Source organism: Chinchilla lanigera, unplaced genomic scaffold, assembly GCF_000276665.1.
Source record: "Chinchilla lanigera isolate Chin_1 unplaced genomic scaffold, ChiLan1.0 scaffold00010, whole genome shotgun sequence".
In the NCBI taxonomy this organism is placed as follows: Eukaryota; Metazoa; Chordata; class Mammalia; order Rodentia; family Chinchillidae; genus Chinchilla; species Chinchilla lanigera.
In genome coordinates, this window is record NW_004955411.1 from 11,226,826 (window position 1) to 11,249,428 (window position 22,603).

The window sequence follows — 22,603 nt, forward strand, 5'->3', positions numbered from 1 at the left end:
ACAAGGGAAATGTCCCACATAGTAATAGCAAAACAAAATTAGCAGAAAGTAACTTGAATTTTGTACAATATTATGAAGTTTTACTAATTTATCCTATTATATGCCAGATTAAAATATTTTTATATATTTACCTATAATTGCTCATTTCAAATGCTCTATAAGTAATGACATGTACAGTTTTCTCTTTCTGAAAAGTTACTTATAGACCTAAAAATCCAGTACAATTTAAGGTTGAAAATTCTCTAAGGAGTTTGGCTAATATCTTTACATTAATCACTGTTTCTTTATGTGTACAGAAATTTAAATAAAAGGAGAACACAGGGACCTGAACTCTTCAAAACACAAAACAAACCATCTCACATGGTTACTTTGTAAGAACACATTTAAATTAATTCTTCTCCCAAGAAAATTTCACAAACCAATTCTTTGTAGTACCGATACAATAAGAAATATTAATACATAAAGAGAACTGAAAATAAAAAAGATCTTTTGAAATATATTTCCTAGGCAGTACATAAAACTGATAACCTATCTTCTCCCCTATAGTAAAAAATTATAGAATTGCTACCTGCTATTAAAGAATATCATACTTAAAGCCAAGTGTAAAATGTCATAATTAGCCCAAGAATCAGCATGCCAGAATCCTACCAGGACAGTATTACTAAATGATACTTGTAGTTATTCCACAGATTAGACAAATGAAAATCTTCTATTTTCTCTGTTATGCTATCATCCCACTTACCACATTATAACTTAATTGTTTAATTATGTCTTCATCGCTAGGTGCTAAATTCTTAGAAAATAAGGAACTCATTCCATTGTTTTATATTCTTTGCAGCTGGGATTTTCTGTATTATTTGAAATTTTAAATGAGAAAAGATCCATATGTCTGTTTTATAATAAGTAACAAGAAGTTATAAAATTATTTTGTGTGAAATCAAGCTGTCAAGATTTGACCTGTTCCCATGAACAAGATCTGGTATTTCTGAGATAATTTAATAAAAAAGATGAGAACCAAAGATTCATGGGCCACACTTTAAAAGCACCATCAGACAGTGATTCAACCGAGGGCTTCCTAGGCTTAGCGAAGTTAATTCAGTAACTTGCTGACGTCGCAGAGCCGCGTCCCAAGTCTGCCTGCTGCCCACAGCCTGCGCCTGCTTTACCCCGCTGAGAACACAGATGAACCCAGAGTAATCACTGTTCTCTCACACGACACACGGGTCGCTGCAGCTTACAGATTCCTTGCTTAGTTTTCCATCTGACAGTTGGGTCATTTCCCTTTATGAAACAAATACTATATTGTTCTTTACGTGGTCAAGTGACATTTATTAAAAACCAATATTTGCATTTCTAATTCCAGCTATGGAAATCTAGTACATAGTGAACTGAGTTAGGAAAACCAAGGCACTATACTGATTTTAGAAGAGAACGACCAACATAATAATCTAAATTCCTAAAGTGGTACAAACAAATCCATAGTTTTATTATGAACACAGTAAATGCCAAGGTTTCCTCCCAATACGGTAAAAGTAAGCTGCTGAAAGAGGAAACTTTGTTATTTGTTACCTGATTAAAAACAATAAGCCCTATGTAGTTGAGTATAAATACTAGCTACAAAAAACAGAGATATGAAAAACCTATCTACATATTACAAATAATTTTCATTACAAAAGACAACCTTGAGTTTCCTGAACATCTAATAAATGTAGAATAAAATTCTGTCTTTTATCTTGTGGAATTATAGAAACAGATAATATAAAAAGGTAGTGTATCATAGTGTATTGTGTGTAATTTCAAAAATAAACAGTGGACACAAGTCAGAAATATAAAGACTATATGTATTTTTCATAAGAGACATTTGCAAATCCTTCATTTTATGTATATACTTAAATCTAAGTTAGGATAATTTATACTGCTACTGAATTACAAATGTCAAGTAATTAAATTTTTGTTGTAAAACTGTCCTTGGTAATTCTACCATATTCGGGGGGGGGGAGAATCTCTTGTTTATTCAACAAATGAAAATTCTTTTATTTCCCAAATTGAAGAAAAATATTTATAGAACTAAGAGATATTGTTAAGTTTTGACCCAAGAAGACCAAAAGAAAGTAAAACCATTTATGCTAGTCACTGTGGAAGACAAAAATAAAGTATAATAAAAAAATCTACAGATGTATAAAATGGAAAGAAATCGGATTTAAATGTTATCAATACCAAACGTGGAGCATTAAGAATGTTTTTTGCATTTTTAGTAATTACCAAATGCAAAAAAGTCATTCAATATAGTACTCACCCTTCACTTAAGTTCCCAGGTAAGCACAAACATACAAAGGAGAAAATAGTTAACCACTATAGTTTTTTTTAAAAATAGGAAATAAGCAAAAGACAAGTTCAAATGTGTTCGCAGCCAATTCAGAAAAGAAATCTGACAAGCATAAGATGATTTTAAAGCAGAAAGAAAAATATCTAGGCAGAAGGCAATGCAAATAAAATATCACTGAATTTTTATTCCACTTCTCTAGAAATGTAACTCAAGGTGCACAGTTAATTTTTCCAAAGATAATCTGCAGTGGCCACAAGGGGGCAAATTTAGATTTGAAGTTAGGGCTATAGCTAAGTTAGGACTGTAGCTGGCAAAGGCGGTTTCTCTGGCGACGACAGTACCAGTAGCTTTAACAAAAAAGGAGGAGAGAGGGTGAACCTATGCTGTGAATGGGGACTCTGGGGAGAGAAGGTCACAGAGAAGCAAACCTGAAGTGTGCACGTGACATTGCACGAAGGAGAGACTAACTCTAGGGGACGTGCATGTTTTCCTGGTGAGCAGGTCCTTCTGCTACTGGCGCAGGAACATTTCTCAGGCTCCTGTCTCCATTTGTGTATATCTCAGGTGACTCATTCGGCCTCCCACACACCTGGAGGGTGGCCCCAGCAATAACTGGAGGTAGGTACTCTGCACTGTGACTTAGTGTACATTCATGTCAAAAGCCAGGTCACTCACAGTCACAACAAAACTGGGGGCTGACGGTGGTATCACCCGTGCCAGGATCCTGAAGGTCCACTGTTCTAAGCAACTCTGCCATAATTACTTGAAAAACTCCTCCGTTATTATCATTTAAAACTACAATGATATCTATACTAAGTTGGAAAAGACAGAACTAACACTTAGCTAATGAAATAACGAGCAAAAAAGTAACATGGGGTCACACAAGCCTAAGTTCTGGGAAAATGTTCAAAAAGAAGAAAGTCAGAAGTTACATTTTGACAGATCTATTATAGGTAAAGTCTAGGATCGGCCTCTAGCTCTGCAATGATTAGTTCAGTGGTTGTCTCTGCTAAGTCAACGTAAATAAACATAAAGCTGGTATTACCAACAACAGATTTCAAGCTGATTCTGTACAGACCTATATTAAATGTCGAGATAATGAAGTATAAAATAGTTTCTGAACTTCAGAACCAGAAAATCTATTAAAATATCACAAGTAGAAGAAATTAGCTATAAGGGAAGTTTATGCTGAAAGAGGCTTCATCAAAAAGTAGGACCACAGATGGCTCTCCTTGGATGGGTATGTTTTACACAGGAGAACAAGGATAAACTTCCAAGACTAGCAGAATTATAGTCTAAACAAGGTACAAACACTGGAAGACACCAGATCTTGAGAACAGACCAGTTTCAAGCCTGGTAGAAAAACAGAAAAGGAATAGAACCTGGATGTCTTTGTATGCAATGAAGAAAAATACTTGAAAATATAAGTACCAAATATAAAGGTATGAAAATCTAGAAAAGCTACACCTATTGTGTTTTGGTTGCTACTTGTTTTATAAAAAGGTCTTTGAGTAAAATGTCAGTAGCTGTGACATGCCTAACGTTTCAAGTGCGGAGAGACCAGAGTCCTGGCAACTATACTTCAGGGTTTTGCTTTTTTAACAAAGGTGTGGCTAATGTAAGAGTGTGCAAGGATGATACTGAAATTGTCTTGTTTGTACTCATGACCAACCATAAAAATTTTAATTTTTAAACACAAGCAGCTCTGATTCTTTGTGTTATAAATTCCTTCTGAAGGCAAATGTGTTAAGTCATCAGATTCAGTAAACACGGCATTTTACTGAATGGCATTTTACTTTAAACATAGCATTTCATTTCGTAATAATTTCCTACATTAGCCCGTGGACAGATTCCCTATACACGAGAGTACACTGATGGAAGTTAATTTAGGGAAAGCATGGTTCTGAGGGAACCCAGAAGAATGACAGTATAGCACACCCTGAAACTGTAGTAGTATAAGTTGTACCTTCACAAATCTTTCTTATAAAAAACTTTAATATTTTTCATCTTATTTAGAATATACAACTAATGCATACTTGTTTCCAGGTTTCTTTCCTTCTAATGTATTTAGATGCTGTTCAAGGGTCTCCATTAGACTGCTGGGAGCCTATAATAAGAAAGTAAAAATAAATGTCTGCATTGTTTTTTCAAAATAAACACACTGCAATGTCACCATGACTTTTTTGGTGTCGGTCTCTGTGTGGGTCCCAACATTTATGTAAGATAACTGCATGTCAGGTTCTACTGGTGTTTAAATATCAAAATTCCATGGACCCTCACTCAGATAGGCACATCTTAAAGACACTAACTGCACTGCACACGAGATAGCCTTACTGCGTGATTTCAGTATGAGGTCACATAGGTAGACTCTTGCTAAGGTGCTGAGCTGCAGTAAACTCAAATTCACCACAATCTTCTCATAAAACCACAGTAAAAAAGGAAAAGGTATTTGTACCCATGTCAAAAAGAGTAAGTGCCCAAATACAAATTTATAGAAATTTAGAAACATAGTAAAATCTATAATTAAATGTTGAGATAATGAAGTATGGAAATAGTTTCTAAACTTCAGAACCAGAAAATCTATTAAAATATCATAGGTAGAAAAAATAACTATGATACAGGGAAGTGCATGATGAAAGAAGGCTTCATCAAAAAGTAGGACCACAGATGGCTCTCCTTGGATGGGAATGTTTTACACAGGAGAACAGGATAAACTGCCAAGACTTACTCATATTTGACTAAAATGGTAGGAAAAATTGTCACCTTATTTTAAAAGGTGGGAGCTAAAGCTGTGGGGAATAGAATACAATTTTAACAGTCAATAAAAAGTAAGGTTTTATTACTGGGTTACTTCCTTTATATTCATAATAAGGTACTGTGTGTTGGCAGATTTAATATAGTTCATCTCTTATTAAAAAGTTTTTGAGCATCTCTTTTTTTAATAAAAGTTTAGACAATATAAAGGCATTTTACTATACATTAGAAGGAGAATAAGGTTATAAAAATACTCAACTTATTCCTCAAGCATTATTTTATTTCATATTTCTGAAATAAATTTAACTCAAATTAGGCCTTAAAAGCAACATAGGCATTCATTTCATTACTGAAACATCTCACTATATATACAGATATGTTTAATTCTAATAATTTTTCTTTAACATGAAATTTTGAAGGACTTTATAGTAATTATGCTGCTAAAATAGCTCACAGGCGGTGGGGTGGCACACGCCTGTAATCCCAGCACTCAGGAGGCCGAGGCAGGAGGACTGGGCTACATAGTAAGTTCAAGGCCAGCCTGAACTACATACATAGTAACACCCTGTCTCAAAAAAAGTAAAAAAAAAAAACAAAAAAAAAACCACACCTTTAAAAATTCAAGGAAATTCATATCACTGTACCTTTTATAGTATACTTTCTATGACAAATAAGATTTTATTAACGTTTTTTAGTTTTAGAAATTCAGGACATTTATTTAATATTCATTTAAATTTTGCTAATAGATTCATAAATTACCAACATTTACGTTATTATTGTATATGTAAGTGTATTATTATTAGAAGTGTAAATTACTAAATTAAAACATGTAAATTCATAAATATATAAAAATTACTAAGTAAACAAAAACACTAACTTACTAACTGATACATGTAGAACAGATCAGCATTATCTAGAAAACTTTGGAATAAAGAATAAAAATTTATCAAGGAATATAATTAATTTAGAAAATTATAAAACTTCTATTTTAAAAATATAACTCAGGTGAAGATAGACTAGATCCACAAATTCTAGAAATTGCAGCTAAGGAGACAAGTTTTGAAAACAAAATTTTAGGAGGTAAACTATAAAGAAATGCTCATTGAATGATCATAGACTGTAACCTTAAAAAGAAAAAAACATAAATGCTTCAAAATTTTAGATGAATTAACAACTTCAAAACTGTCATAAATAGTTGTCAGTGGTGATGGTTAAAATTACAGTCACAGAACTACAAAGCCTGAGCATATAAATGTAAACCTTTCCATGTTCTTCATGAGATCAAGGTAAGAAAAAAAATGTATCATGAAGCTTTTTCCAATGAGAACACTCAGGACCTCTGAACGTTGTGAATGGCAAGAAACTATGATTCACTACTAAATCTAAATTTAAAACACTGTTTAAGAAAAATAATATTGTTTATAGTCACAAAATAGAGAACAATAAATATGAGAACAAAAATGGTAATATTTTCTACTTTAAATTTCCTTAGTTACCCAAAATAAAACAAAATATTAGGAAAATTTTTGAAATTTAATTCTTCTTGCAACATTCCTTAATAATTTAAATGACAAAATTAAAAAATGAAGTCAAAGTCACAAAAATCCCAATAGCTGAAAGACACATCTGATAAAGAAATACAAACATGTAAAACTGACTTCTGTTGTCAAGGGAGTTAATTATCAATATACTTCATATGAAATTCAGTTTGGAACATCTTATCACAGAGGTTTTAAAAGTACCTCATCATTTATCTTTCTTATGAGGATATGAAAAATCTAAGAAAAATAAATTCCTCAAATGTCTTTGGAGAAAAAAGTACTTTGACAACAGTATCTGGGAATGCAAGATTATATGTCTCCTCAACTGTGTATTTGGATACTCTCACATACAGTAGAGGATAAATAAAACTGATTTCCTATATTTCTAAGGAGTAACAATTTCAGAACACCTCTGCTGTTGTAAAAGAAGTGTAAGGTAACAAAATATAATTAGCAGCATATTTATGTGCTCATTTTATAATGGCAAAATCAACCAATCAATCAGATTGAAAACACCAATGCGAAGAAAAAAATCAACCTATAGAAGCTAATAGACAATAGCAGTATACCCAGGGTTATCAATTCATCAATGGCATAATCTTTAAAAGGAGACTTTTCTTTACCAATAGTTTTCAGATCAACCAGAATTCCTGATATCAAAACCTAAGATATTTTTCATACTTAGAACACACAACACACATACACATGTCAAACAGGAAATAACATTCACAAATTATATTCTTTTTTTTAAAGAGAAAAGAAGAAAAAGACAAAAACAAAACAACACAAAAACTATAAAAACAATACAGAATTTCAAGACAAGATGATAGGAAATCAGCAATGGTTGTTGTATTACTTATTGTTATCTTCAAAGTAGTTGCTCAGATTATCGATATAGGTATGCAAGATTGATCAAACAATTAAACATTAACCATTCCTTTCAATAAACCAATAGAAATTAGTAGTACAATTATCTGAGCTATCGCGTGTATGTGTATATATATATATATATATATATCTCCTTCCTTCTCAAAAATTATATTCTTGAAATAAATTCACAGCTATGATGCTCAGGATCAAAAGGAAAGCATCCATTTACAACTTAGGTGTTTCAGATTATAAGGTATCATTAAAACCAAATGGAAAAAACCAAAACATTTTTCAAATTTATAATTAGACATAAGAAACCATTTGAAAGTATTTCAGTTCTGAGATCATACTCATTTTTTACCCAAAAAAGTATTTAATACCTTACAAAAATTTCACTAATAGTCAATAATCATTTAAATGTAGTTACAATATTATATGAACAAATTAAAAATGGTTAAAAATGATCACACTGGTATTTACTATGCATTCTCCCACCTAAAAGAGACACATTAAACTCCATAAAGATATTCACTCAATTCCTTGCTCAAGTTTTCTGTGAAAGGAATTCTAATTCTTTTTTAGTCATGAGTACACTGTTTCAACACTTAGCCAACAGAAGTCCCTCGGGTTGGCATCACTTCCTTAATCCCTTTCTAATAGAATTTTTTTGCCTATTGTTATGGCTAGATTCAATTGCCATGTTAGCCATGGAGAAACTCTGCATATAGCGGAACTCTAATCTCACTGGGGCTGAGCTGAATTCATGTACCGTGGCATTTCTGACCCATCTCTCAACTTACCCTGGCCTAGTATCTTAAGGACTCACCCCAGAACATCTTACATTCCAGCTCAGAATTACTGTACTGTCACAGTGAGTCTAAAACCTGAGCTCAGTCAGAGACTTTTATCAGCCCTGTGGAAGGGGCTTTAAATAAGAATTGTGGAGGGTATTTAGCTCTATTTCTCACAAACCTAAAAGAAACCAGAATTAGACTACTTCAGAAGCAAACTGTAATTTTGTATTGTAATTTAAAGGTACACAGGAGAATTAACTAGATGACTTTTATGAAGAGGTAATTTAAAATAAATATTAATAACCAAGTTTATGTCCCTCTAAAGATTATAACAGAAGCAAAGGATAGAGTGCTACCATACTTTAATGAATCTCTGCCACTTAACCGCTTTTGGGCAAACAGAAGGCAAGACTGTTTGATGAAGTTTGCTCCCCTAATTATGAAAACACACACCTTAAAATCATTATATTAAATATGTCTCTGGACTACTAGAGAGATTATATGAACTATAATGAATATAATGACATTATTAAAAATTAAACCCAAGTGTGTGAACCTTTCTTTTGTGATATGCTATCATTTTCAAATTTAAATAAAAAAGTATTTAAGTAGTCTGTTAACCCTTTCCTAGTTTCTATGGACATTTTGCCTGAACTGAGACAAACTAGGTGAGAGTCTCTCTGACCATCTAGTTTTTCCTTTATGCACATTGAAGTTGTCTGTAATTTAAAAATAAAGATATGCCATTTCTGAAAGCCATTTACTGAGCTAAATATTTAAATGTCTTCTTCCTAAAGTGAACATGTATTATTTACCGGGGATATTTTGACAAAGTGAAGTGTAAATTTTTGTTATAGCTAAATAAATGAAAATGTTTTTATTATAGTGTTTCAAGGATGAATCTATCCCTAATGTAGATTTCTACATAACATTTTTACTCATAGTTTTTAATTAACAAATACTATATTCTAACAGTAGCAGAAACTTTTTACCCTAATATGCTGCTTACTAGATAGAACCATCTCAAGTTTTAAACTACAAAATACAATTTCATAATGTTCTGAACTGCTCTGTGAATTTTATTTGTGAAGAATTCTTGCTAATTTATTGTTTTCTAATAACACTAGTACAAATGACCATTTCTTGGGGGGCCCGGAATTTTTTAATAAAAATTTAATGATGAACATTATTTTAAGTATGTATATATTTCAAGGCATTATAAAGATAGTAAATTATTAAATAAAAAATGTGTAATTTCATTATGACAATGTTCTTCTATTACAGTGACTTTTTGAATTTACAAAGATAGAAAATTCAGTTATTTATTATTGGCATATGAGATAGTAACTGTATATTGTTTCTCATCATCTCTACAACATCACTTCTAGTTAAACAGCATGTTTGGAACAGGAATTTATTGTTACAGAAACAAACAGTTTCTGCCAATTATGAGAAGAATCATAAAATAATTCTGTATCTGTGAATGGCCTCAGTTCTCTCCTGTCTTAGAAGCTACACACTCTTGACAGGTAAAATGAGTAAGGCAGCTTGATTACTGTCATCACATACCAGATGGGCCCCAGGAAAACCACTCACCTACCATCACTAACTTTTTAAAAGAACTCTTTAAATAGAGAAATCCCTCCCCTTCATAGAGGACACTGGAATCAGTGTAGTGCAGCTGTGACAGTGGAGTTGCTCCCATGCGTGGTCCTCCTTATACCAGGGACACACTGAACAACAACCAAACACAACGAGGAAAACAGTCATAGTACTCTGATTACCATGCCCACGCACAGTCACACTTCACAGCAACACCGCTTTTACTAACATTACGCAAAGCTTCCTTTAGATTCAAGTTCAAGAACGAGAAGATGAGCTCAATTACTAAACTGAGTTGCCTTTAATGAAGAACTGTATCTTAAAGGCAGGAAACCTTTTTGTTACCTCCAGAAACATGGTCAATAGCTGCAAAAATAAGAACAATTCCCAAGATAGCTGGTTGGCCTAAATTCAAAATCCATTAAATGCTTACAGGACAACGTACAGAGTAATAATTTCATGCATACTGAGTCTTACACCAAGAGTGTCACTTACCTGTGTGAGGTCAGGAATGTCACCTTTATCAATACCAACTTGCTGTGGATTAAAAAAATGAGAAGTTATTTAATGGGATTAAAATATTTTTGCATTTAATGGAAGATCACTGACATAATTTTATTAAACCATAGTTAGATTTTGGTGTAAAGGGACTGTGCCTATCCCTTTTAAAATATGCACTTTATGTAGGTCTTCACTTAACAGAACAATGGCTTAATATACTTACAATTAATATATTTAATATATTGGATTTGATTAGACTAAAAAACGAAAAAACTGAAATATAAAATGTAAAGGTATCTCTAGTTCACAGCAACTGCAACTCTTAACTGCTTAGACTGAAGTAATTACGCCCATTAAGTTCTCTGAACAGGGAATGTTTATTTAGTTTTAAAAACTTGCTCACAGTGCAGGTTCTATCCTCCCTCTCACAGAAAGAACTACTTTGGCATCTCTTACCCTCCCAAAGTTTATGTATAACCAAGAAACCGTGAAATATATATTTATTTCCCCATTCACATACAAATAATAGCATATACACTCCACTTATATTTTTCGTGCAACCGTATATCTTAGAGATATACCCATATCAATACATAGAATATTCTCATTTTTTTAGACAGTTGCATAAAACTTCCTTATCTTACAATTTAATGAATAATTTAGTAATGAACATTAAAATTGCTTCTAATCTCTTGTCACTGTAGAAAATACTGCACACACAATTTTGCATCAGTAGATTATACATTGGTAAAGGACGTAAAAGCATATGCAAACTGTAATTTGGGTAGCATGGGGGTAAGGTGGGAGGAGGAGGAAGGGAAACAAATATGGAAAAATATTAACAAACTTGGAACAATGAAGAGAACATACTATATGTATATATCAAACTCTTATCAAAATTTGCTTATAGGTTTCAAAATTATTCCAAGTAATAAGCTGAGGAGAATGCCAATCATAACTTCAATTCTATCACTTTATAAAGTAGGTAATGCAACTGAGGGTCAAAGAAATAAAGTAGGCTAAACCAAGTTCTTGAAAAATGAAGTGCTTTCTTCATAGTGATGGAAATCGAGGAGCAAATCATGTAAAAGCTCTGCGCTTCCACAAAAACAAGGCAAGTGGGAGATTTTCAGGCTTCTTTTTTTTTTTTTTTTTTTGGTTTTTCTCCGGTACCGGGAACCGAACTCACGACCTCGCGCTTGCCAGGCAGGCGCTTTTGCCGCTGAGCTAAATCCCCAGCCCTTTCAGGCTTCATTTGAAAAAAAAAAAAAAAAAAAAAAGGCCCCATTTGGGTGCCAACTCTTTCGCTTCCCTTGCTATTTCTACAGCTTCACTCGGTATTTTGGAATGGCGAATTCCTGTTGGGGGCTGTCCTGTGAGTCACAGGGTGTTCAGCAGTATCTGCGGCTGTAACCCACTGGGTACCAGCAGCCACTGCCTTTCCTTTGACCCCTAGAAACATCTTCCGGAGTCCCTGCGGGAGGAGAGGGGAGCAAAAGCACTGACCTGACTGCAGGGCGCTGGCTCTCTTCTCTCTGGATCAAATTACGCTGCGATCCAGAACTCCAGACTTCACCCTCCAATAACTGAGTTCTGCCTTTACGGAAGCTACGCATCCCTCCCTGTGCTTATTTACATTATAAATTATGGAAATGATAAACTGAAGTAACTTCATTCATTTCCATACTTTAACACCTGTTTAGATGATGAATTCAAAATATTAATATGAATGATGAAGGCACGTTAACGTGAGTATATTATGGACACCTGACACTGTTATAACTTTGGAAAGAGGTAACATGTTTCCATTAAATGGATAATTCTGTTAAAAGACATAATGCAGGAACATTGCTATTTTTACCTCTCTGAACATCTGAATCACAATGTAAATGGAGGGTTGAGATAAAGCATATGACAGAAATCTCATCACTTTCTGCCTATAAATATCCTGGGAAACGTAACTCCCACAAGTCTGACATCTACCTCAGAATAGCAAGCTAACAATGGTGTGGTTGTATGAAAGGGAACACGGTAGTATTTAACAGGAATTCCTACTACCTGTACAACAGCCGTTTTACAACGTTTCAGTTGTCTGCCTTACAAGACTTTCAGCATGAAAATCCAAGACATAGAGAGTTCTCTGCACTTCAAGCTATTTCTCTTGGAAATTTAAATATTTCCATAGAAACCGTTCGACTACTCAGTACGATGGACAACTTATTACTATTTTCCAACCCCCTCCCCCCTCCAAGGGAATCGAATGCAGGATCTTGCATCTGCCAGGCAAGTACTCTACCACTAAGCTACATCCTCAGCCCCAGTTACATTGTTTCATATTTTTATTTTTTACCAGTGTGTGTGTGCAGTAATGATATTTACATTCCTTGTGGGGAACGAAGGTGATGCATGTATAACAATATATCCCAATTCCTTTCTGCATGCCCTTTCCCTCCCCTCTCCACCCATCTCGACCTCCTTCCTTATTTGGTCCATGTTTGTAGCACATAATGTTCACATTTCTTGTATGGAGTTGCTACACGTGCATGACACATCTTAATTCCTTCTCTCATCCCCTTTCCCTCCCCTCCCCTTCGCTCTCCCTTCTTCCCAGTTCCACTTTTAAAATAACATTCTAGAAGTCTTCTAGTAGACTCTTCAGGCAAATTGTACTAAGAACAATTGCCACCAGGTATGAGCCCATAGATGTGTACCATATGAGTACTGTTTGGTAGGGAAAAGGTCTACGCAACTTGTTGAAAATTTTCTGTATTAACTAATCATAACCAAACCACTCAAAACTGTCTTCAAGCGTAAGTGTTTAAATTGTGAATAATGCAACTTAAATATCAAAGAAACAAATGATTTGGGTTATCCTACTGTGGTTTATGTGTTTATTCTATTAAAAATACCATAAATTAGTATCCCTCTTAAAATATCCCATAACGTTTAAATAAAAACCATTTATTACCCAGTTATTTAAAGATAGGGTCTTAAAATGTCATTGGATTTCAATGAATGTCTTCAATGGGATAAATTTGGCTTGTGCTATTACAGACACAAAGTCAAATTTTATATGTAAAAAATTGGAGCCAACAAGTAGTCTTTTTCTCATGGAGAGCTTGAATCCAGCTTCACTATGCTGACTAGAAAAATGCATACCACAGGCTGTCACATATCCAGTTGCTCACGCACACACAGTAACAAGTGGGAAAACTGCGATTCACGTTCCCTAGGATTTAATGGATCAATGAAATAATCCGCTGTGAGTGCTTGGGCGTATCTGATCCTTTCACAGAAAGAAATCAGACAAATTTTAATAAATTACATTGATAACTGTGCCTACCCCAAGGGAAAATCATACCAATATACATCATGAAATCCGTGTAACTACAGGAGAAAAAATTTCAAGCTGTTCCACTTTTCCTTAAAGACAGCCAACACTGATAAATCCACGAGGAAACACATGAGAACATACTTCAATGTAAACACAATTGACACAAGCTAATACCTTTTGCTTCCCATGGTAAGACACAGACTTTTTAAAATTCTGATTACATGTTCTACTGGTCAAAACTCAGGAATCCACATTTTTAGGATTTTAGTCTTACAATTTGAATTGACAATTATTACTTTTGTGAGTATAATGAGATCTGAATGAATGTAGGCCCTATGGTATTTTTGAAATCGTATGTTTTAAATGCTTGTCCCCATTCCACGTTCTCCAAATGACGAAGCAGCATAAACATGACATGAGTGTCCTGTGTCCCTGCATTGCTGCTGAGCCTCAGAACCCCTCACACCACACTCACTATGTCTCTCACAGTCACTCAGTTGATGCACAAAATAAACCCCACTAGTCTTCTTGCCAAAGCACTACAATAACAATGTCAAATATGTCCAATATTAGCATGAGCCAATAATTGGGTTTTACATGAAAGACGTCAGTTTACAGATAACCTCAGGAACACTAACTTATTGTTATTAAGTACAAATAACTCAAATAATTGATCAACTTTATAAAATGGATTATATTTTGTTTTATTGTTCATTGTGTTTAAGTCATTGACCATAAGGTAAGGATGATAGAATTTATGATTGTACATTAAGAATAATGGACAGGCTTTTCTAAAGGTGAGTACAGAGGGCAATAAAAAGGAAGTACTTTCTTAGAGTTAGAGCCGCTAGGTAGAATGGAGGAACGGACCACCTTGCAAAGCAACAAGGATTGTACTTAACATCCATGAAACTTTTAACTTTTATCTGACTGTAGAATGATCATTTGATTAGAAGAGAAGTGAGATGACTTCTTCTAAATCTAAGACACTGCGACTCTGGGGCAGATGTCTTGCCAGTTTATGTACTCTCTTATACACTACAGATACACAAGCTAATAGTTTTAAAATTAAACTGTATTTCCAACAAAGCTTTATACTACTCACCTCTGCAACCTTGAGAAATTCAGACACCCGCGTCATTCTAGTTAGAAACCGTTTGTAAATTTCTAGAGCATCTTTACATTGTCCTTTCTTCATTTCAAAAAACTTTTCTAGAAGAGACAAAATGATAAGCAATTTGAAGAGTATTCTATTTTAGTCTAAACTTACACTAACGCTGACCCCCAACCCCTAATTTTTTTTTTTGCAGGTTGTACAAGTTTATTTTTCCAATACCATAGGAGATACACAAGCACAGTGCTCTTCTCTGGGTAGCTTCACAAACCAGACCAGACTCAAAACAATACCCCTGAGTAGCCCCAAGGGTCCCAGAAGGAAGAATGGACTGAACATGTTCAGGTCTCTGCTCCCAGCCTCTGTTAAACAGACTCTTGAGCTGACAACTCACACCTTCACTCTGCTGCATTTAAACCTCAGCACTGCTCACTTCCTTCTCATGAATCAGGGAACAATAATGCCACCTCAGCTTCATGGGTGGAGGGACTTTTCCAATGAGATGAGTCGTGCCCAAGGCAGACGAACTTTATTCTTAAATCTACTACTTTGATTACTACTTAAAGCTTAAGGTCTGAATCAAAGCACTTGGGCGCGACAACCTGTAAGAAGTATTACAGCACTTCAAGGAGGGGGCCCTGAGCAGCTGAAGAGATGTGTTGTGGCCCAAAATAATCACCTGTCTCACATAAACAATTTAAATAATGAAAAAAGTAGAAGAATTCATGAACTGTCAAAATAGGTTACGTGTACATTCATCACCCGTATATCGCACTATTTAGTCCTGAAAAACAGCAAATTCTTCCTGATAACAACTTCAGAGAGTTACGACTACATTCTACAGCATCCTTATTTTCTTATTAGCTCATTATAAACCAGTATTATACATAACAAACTAGTAAGCTACAAATCTCTCTGGATTAAAGAATTCTTTAAATGTTTGATATATATACTTTGCTACTTGCTTTTATTGGTCAACTATTATTTCTTTCAAACATTATACGGTAACGTCTTTTAGTTATGAAATAGTTTCATGAAAAATATTTGGCTTATCAAGCTCTTGAGGCTTTCGACTGTAACCCTATTCTTTTTCAACCGTTAGCTTTATAGACATAAAAACAGGATCACTCTGCTGTTCTCTTCTGCACTTCCAGACTAGAATCCAGTCAGTAAGGTACTATAGCCCCACTGTAATTGTACCAAGGGAGTGTTTCTCCCCTATATATTTTAAAGAAAATCATTACAGCATCAGTGTTTTGCCAGTCATTCATCAATTCATTTGGTCAGTAATTTTTGACACTGTAGATGGAAATACTGTACAGCACTGTCACAACAGCTTCTAGGCAACTCTAAATTATAACTGAAGGCCTAATACCCTCTTTGTGAGTTTATTATTTTATATTTGCACATGGTTAAATACATGCTACTTTTATAGTCTCTCATACTTGAGAGTTCTTTATGACATTCAATATATAATTTTACTACCTCGAAAGTATTCTTAATTTTCTCAAGAAAAGTTTAGTAATATATAATTACGTAAAGAACTAATTATCCGGGGCAGCTACTCATTACCTTCTGCTGACAGTCTCTGGGTAATTTTACTTTTAACACAGACCTCCCCTGTAGGGAATTCAAGGAAAGCAAAAAAGATCAAGAAAACAAACGCACACTACACTGTTTTCTACTTGTTAAGGTTTGAGAGAAAACTGAGTCTTTGAAAATGGCTAAATCTGAGGGCAGTTTCTTTATCTACACATTCTGTTTTCTACTGCTATCAATATAATCATGATGCTATAGGTAAATAAATCATTTTTAGTCTAAAAAGTTAAAAATAAAGGCATTCTGGTAAAACATACTTTTTTCTGCATACACATCTTCACATAAGCAATTTCCTTTAAAGATCCTTTTACTATAATCTAAGTTTAGTTCTTTGCATCAGGGCTTTAGCAATAACACAAGAAGAGAAATCAAACTGCATAATCTCAATTTTCCTTCAGAACAAATGCACCGAAATTTTAAGCAATTTTTCTCTGTCTCATTTGGGCGTCTGTACTTTTCAGGGTGATTTAGGATTCGCCAGCAAAAGGCATTCAGTCATCATGGCTTCAGGTTATAATCTCGTAAGTGTTCCTGTAATGGTGGGAATGGCACAGAACGGCAGCGTGCACCACTTTTACTGACGTCTGCAAGCTGTGAGCCTCTGTTGCCCTCCAGAGACTTGGGGGGGGGGTGTATCCAGAAACGGCATCTCAAAATGTCTCAGCCTTTCTTTCATACTAGAATAAGCTCTGTTGATCATTTTGTATTTGATATGATCACATTTGATATGTGTAACATGAGTATTTGTAAAGTTGTAATAAATTCTTGTTTGCACCTTGGTACTATATTAATTTTCGAAGGATAACTGTCGTGAGTGATAAACCAACTGAAAAGGACCCTCATCCTCGAGGGACAAACTGAGATTTTCCCCATGGTTTATTATGAATGAGCACCAGTCAGTGAGGGGAACATCTTAATTGGAAATCAGTTCTGTTACACCGTTGAAACGTGTGAAAATCTGCAGCACTAAAACTTGATTCCAACATTACACAAAGTATTGGTTAGAAAACCCTTTATTAAAACTAACTTGCAACACATTTAGAAACAAAAAACATACTTGCCTCAGAACAGTTAGGATACTGTCCTTTTTAATGTTTACGTTCATTGTGGGGCATTGGTACATGCACATAGCACATCTTAATTCCGTATTTTCATCCCCTTTCCCTCTCCTCCCTGCCCCCTGCATCCATCTCTTGATTCCCTTATTGTGCACGTGTTCACAATGCATAATGTATATAGTCCCTGTGTAAAGCTGGTACGTGTACATGACACAGCTTAGTACTTCTAAACTGTCACTTTAAGAAGCAATTCTGACAAAAATACCACATGAAATTGTAAAATATGGGAACGCTGAAAGGCAAGAACACACCCTCATCCCCTTTGAGAAGTTTCTGATATGAAAGGTTATAACTCCCCTCCTTTTCCGTTCCTGATTCAGCAGCAGACTATCATTTGCGAATTAAATTCAAATGACATCTCAAATGGTTATTTTAACATAAAGAGAAACTGCATTCTTAACACCATCTATCTGTGAAGTCAGCATAAAGGGAAAGTAAAGCAGAAGAGCACGTAAGCAGCTGTTCAGGACAACAGGGAAGAATCACATGACCGAACACGTTTAATTGCTAAGTGGGTTGCAAAGACACTAAATCCAAGGCTCTTGAAGTCGAAGTGGGAACAGCACAAGGTGAGAGCATGTGGTTAAATGGAAAGAGCTTCATTTCTGAGCAGCTGTGGGTCTCGGGAAGATGAGTCACCCAAAGTTAGTGGGGGCTTTAGGGTTAAAAGACTATGTATACCAGCGGGAATAAGGACACAGGAGAGGTTCAAGAGCTCAGCTGTACAGGTGCTGACGCTCCAGGTAAGAACACAATATCCAGATTTAAATGCTTACACATACACGACATGCAAAACTGAAGTTTAGGAAAAAAGGTAAGAACTGAAATAACAGATGTGGGCCTCATTATAAGGAAATGACAGGTTTTTTTCAGTGAAGAGTACAATGGTACCTTGGTTCACGAACTAATTCTTTCCTTGTTTCTGGTTGCACACCAAACTGGACGAGAACAGAATCATATCCAATGGTTAGACTCAGTGTTGATCTGATAGAGAACTTTGATTCGATTCTCATCCAGTTCAGTTTGCAACCAGCATTGTGAAAAAGTTAAGTTTATGAACTGAGGCGCCACTGTACACAGAAAAAGCAGAACAGTAGATGCCCAGAAGCGCACTTACACAGCCAAAGCTTACACTGATGAGCAGCAAGGAAGACCACGGTTAGCTGGCAAAGGATAACAGGAGAAGTGCATCCTATCGGACGTCCTGATAAAATTTATGGCCTGAAATAAAGATGTACTTAGGTCTGAACTTCATAGTTAGGGCAGGAGCCTTTCCCCGCTGAAGTCAGAATATCTGAGAGCACTGTGTTTGATGCTGATGACGGGCGCACCCAGCTCCCCTTTTCTCTTCTGACTCCATGTGCAGCTGGGTGCTGGATATAAACTCAGCTCTGAAAATCAGACCTGTGGGAGACCTAGAAGGTAAAACTGAGGCACGAGCCACCTTCTTGTACCTTTGCAGCTAGTGCCTGTGATAGGCACGATCACAGACGTAATTTTCAGCAGCATTCTATTTCCCACCGCTCCCCCAGCTCCCTGGAGTTTTGAGGAGTAATGATTACAATCACGGCCACTTGATTTGACTCTTTAATCCCCCGATTACAGGGGTCCCATTTTCAGCTTCCTAGTGTTGCAAAGCAGCTATGGTGGCGGTGGCAGCTTCTAGTTTTCAGTATTCTTTAAACCCATGGCTTGTTTAGAAGAAAAAAGTGCAACTTGCTACCAGCACTAATTTAATTTTCAGAGATCAAGAATTTACTGTTATTTTGTAAATGCAAATATCACTACTAAAAACAGAGTGTCATAAATACAGTGATGGCTTCTGTTTCCATGACTATCGAATATACTAGAGTGATGTGAAAGGAGCCATAAAAGATATTCGGTGACAAATTTTGGGGATAGGGTTATGTCGGTAACCTGCAAGTTATCTTAGGGTAAACATTAAGGCTGTAAACACTGTTGGTGATTGTTCTCAGGGAAAACAGGAAATGTGTTCAATAGGTAGCCTCTGAATTAGTAGCTCCTCTAAAATGTGAACGCAGTATTTAATTCTGGGAGTCACTTCTAGAAGCCCAGCTGATAACCAGTTCTTTCAAGATTCAATAATTATAGAAGCACCTAATCCCTATATTAAATTCCTTCCTATTTAGAGTATGTAGAGAAATTTCTGGTTCTTGAATACACATAGTATTTGGTACCTGAAGTGAGTGCTGAAAATAGACTTTCAAACTGTCAATACAGAAACCTGGGAATAGCTTGTTAGACTGGAAGGTGATGACCATCTGTGCTAGTATATGCTGTACTGGAGCAAGACAATTACTTAAATTACCATCTACACTTTTCTAAATGAGTCCTGAGACAAAGCTCATCAAACTATGGCTCAGATCACCACAATGAGGACAGACAAGTAGAATCGTGGGGTACATGGCTGCTTTTGTCTGCACCAGAGTTTAAAAAGGAAAACACAGGATTCTAATGGTTGGCTCAGGGCACACAGACTATGGCACTCCAAGACTGCCCTAAAGTGACCTTATCTTGCATAGCCACAGAGCTATCACAGCTAGACTTCAGATAGTCTAATACTACCAGTCAGTCAATTATAGCATAGGTATGGAAACTCTATTGATAGTCTCACTGAGGTCTCTTCTGTGAGAGTTAGGCATTTACTGAGAAAGCAAACTGGTAAGGGGAGAACTTTGGGAAGATTTAAAAAAAAGTAAGTTTCCCTTCCTACAAGATTTTCTTCCTGACTGAAGAGGATGGCCCTGCATTATTACTTGGAGGTCATGTTAACTCATGCTTCATGAGGAAACAAATTTCTCCTCCTGTCCTGCCCTCTGATCCCTATACCTTCTTCTCCTCGCCAATTGCTTCAATATCTGAAGTGAGATTTACAATACAGCAATTCCAGCGTGCCTTAGGGAGACAGGTACAATGTCTGACCCAGGAGATAAACATGCACATGCCAAAGTAAGTGCAAGATTTTGCAAACTTTTGTTCGCAGAAGGATTACCAATAAATACAAGATACTGAGTTAAAATATAGGTAAATAACAAGTTTTACTGTAAATCTCAAATACTGCATGGGGCTTATTACTACCAAAAAGTTTATTCATGTTGACTTCAAATATAAATTTAAACTAGATATCTCCTATTTTTCCTCCTAAATCTAGCAAACCTAACATAAAAGTCTGGAAATTCAAAACAAATGAATTCTAACGTTGCTTGCCAGGAAAGAAAAATTAGGTTGATAATGTACTTGACAATTTATCAATTTGGGCGAATGTGCCAGAAATTGTGGATCAGAGCCTGAGCTCCACGCAGCGGCTCCCTCAGTGAAGTACTCAAGCCAACAGCAGGAGCGTCACTTAGAAGGTGAATAGAAACGCAAGTTCTCAGGCCCCCGCCACGCCTACCGAAGGGGAAATTTTAGGGTAGGATCCCCCGACCCAAGTTTTAATGAGGCCTGCACATAATCTTGAGGAAAGTCACTGAACACTGCCCAGAGCACTTTTTCTTAGTTTTCTGCATCGGGACCTTTACCAGAGTGGGTATGCACAGGGGAAAAGACATCCAGATGATTTTTAAAAGGCTATTTTTTTTTTTTTTTTTTTTTGGAAAAGTTTTATCAACATTAAATAGAGAGGACAGAGCTGTCTGTTAGTCTTTGGCCCACTTTAAAAGCTAGGCTGTTTTTTTCTCGTTGTTGAATATTTTAAATTCTTTTTGTATTTTGGATAATGGTCTGTCATCAGATGTTTCTTTTACAAATATTTTCTCTCAGTCCGTGGCAAGACTTTTTTCTCCTCTTGACATTTTGTTTCATGGAAATGGTTTCTAACTTCAATGAAGTGAAGTTTATCAATTATTTCTTTCATGGGTCATGTGTTTGGCATTGTATCTGAAAAGTCCTGTGTACACTCAAGGTCACCTATGCTTTCTTCTATGTTATCTTCTAGGATTTCTGTGGTTTTGTACTTTACATTTAGGGCTATGATCCATTTTAAGTTAATTTTTGGGAAGGGAGTAAGTCTATTCCAGATTTGTACTTTTACATGTAGATATGCAACTATTCCCCTCCATATGATATGAAGACTATCTTTGCTCATCTGTCATAGACCAGTTGATTATATTAATGTGAATCTACTTCTGGGTTCTCTGCTCTGTTCATCTAGTTTTCTATTCCTTTCCCTAATATTTTGCTGTCCTTATTACTGTAATGTTACAGATTTTTTTTTTGTCTTTTTGAGACAGGGTCTCACTATGCTGTTCAGGCTGGCTTGTGCTCACTTTGTAGCCCAGGCTGGTCTTGAATATTCAATGATCCTACTGCCTCAGCCTCCCGAGTGCTGGGATTACAGGCGTGTGCCACCATGTAAATTCTTAAGTAGTTTACAACTTTTAACTTTGTCCTTTTCTGTCACTGTTGTGTTGGCTATTTTAAATTTTTTGCTGGTCCATACATTATACTCAGTTTGTTGATATCCATAAAAAACTTGTTTGGATTTTGGATGGGACATCACTGAATTTATAGATCAAACTGAGAAAAACTAACAATTTGACAGTATCGAGTATTACTAAATCTCTCTCTGCTTACTTAGTTCTTAAATGTCTTTCATCAGAGTTTTATTGCTTTCCTCATTAAGGTTCTATAGGTAGTTTCTTAGCTTATTCCCAATTATTTAATGTTTGTGGTGCTGACAGAAATACTACATTTTAAATTTCATATTCCATCTGTTCATTGCTAATATATCAGAAAGTGCTTGGTATTTTGTATATTTACTTCTATCCTGCAGCCTTGCTGTAATTGCTTATTAGTTTCAGAAGCTATTTGGGGTACTTGTTCCAGATTTTCCACATAGATGAATAGAGTTTTACTTCCTCAGTCCCCATTTGCATTACTTCTGTCCTTTTTCTTGTCTAATTTCCTTAAGCAGGACTTCCAGTATCACGTTAAAAAGCAGGAATGAGAGGGGATATCCCTGTCTTGTTGCTGGTATCAGTGGGAAAACTTCTAGCTTCCTATTATTAAGTATCATGTTAGCTATGTT

At 35.5% G+C, this 22,603-nt stretch overlaps 1 protein-coding gene across 8 annotated transcripts in view; it reads right to left on the reverse strand.

Annotated features, from left to right (window-relative positions):
* Snap91 (synaptosomal-associated protein, 91kDa) overlaps positions 1 to 22,603 on the reverse strand; it is a 125,559-nt gene that overhangs the window by 51,239 nt on the left and 51,717 nt on the right. For 5 of the 8 annotated variants that reach the window (XM_013510916.1, XM_013510914.1, XM_013510917.1 and 2 more), the window contains exons 8-11: positions 14,828 to 14,934; positions 10,383 to 10,424; positions 4,363 to 4,433; positions 2,297 to 2,302 (exon numbers count right to left, since the gene is read on the reverse strand). In XM_013510916.1, the coding sequence (XP_013366370.1) occupies positions 2,297 to 2,302; positions 4,363 to 4,433; positions 10,383 to 10,424; positions 14,828 to 14,934 (226 nt within the window). The remainder of the gene's footprint in view (positions 1 to 2,296; positions 2,303 to 4,362; positions 4,434 to 10,382; positions 10,425 to 14,827; positions 14,935 to 22,603) is intronic. The other 3 variants (XM_013510915.1, XM_013510918.1, XM_013510912.1) reach the window with 1 other exon arrangement.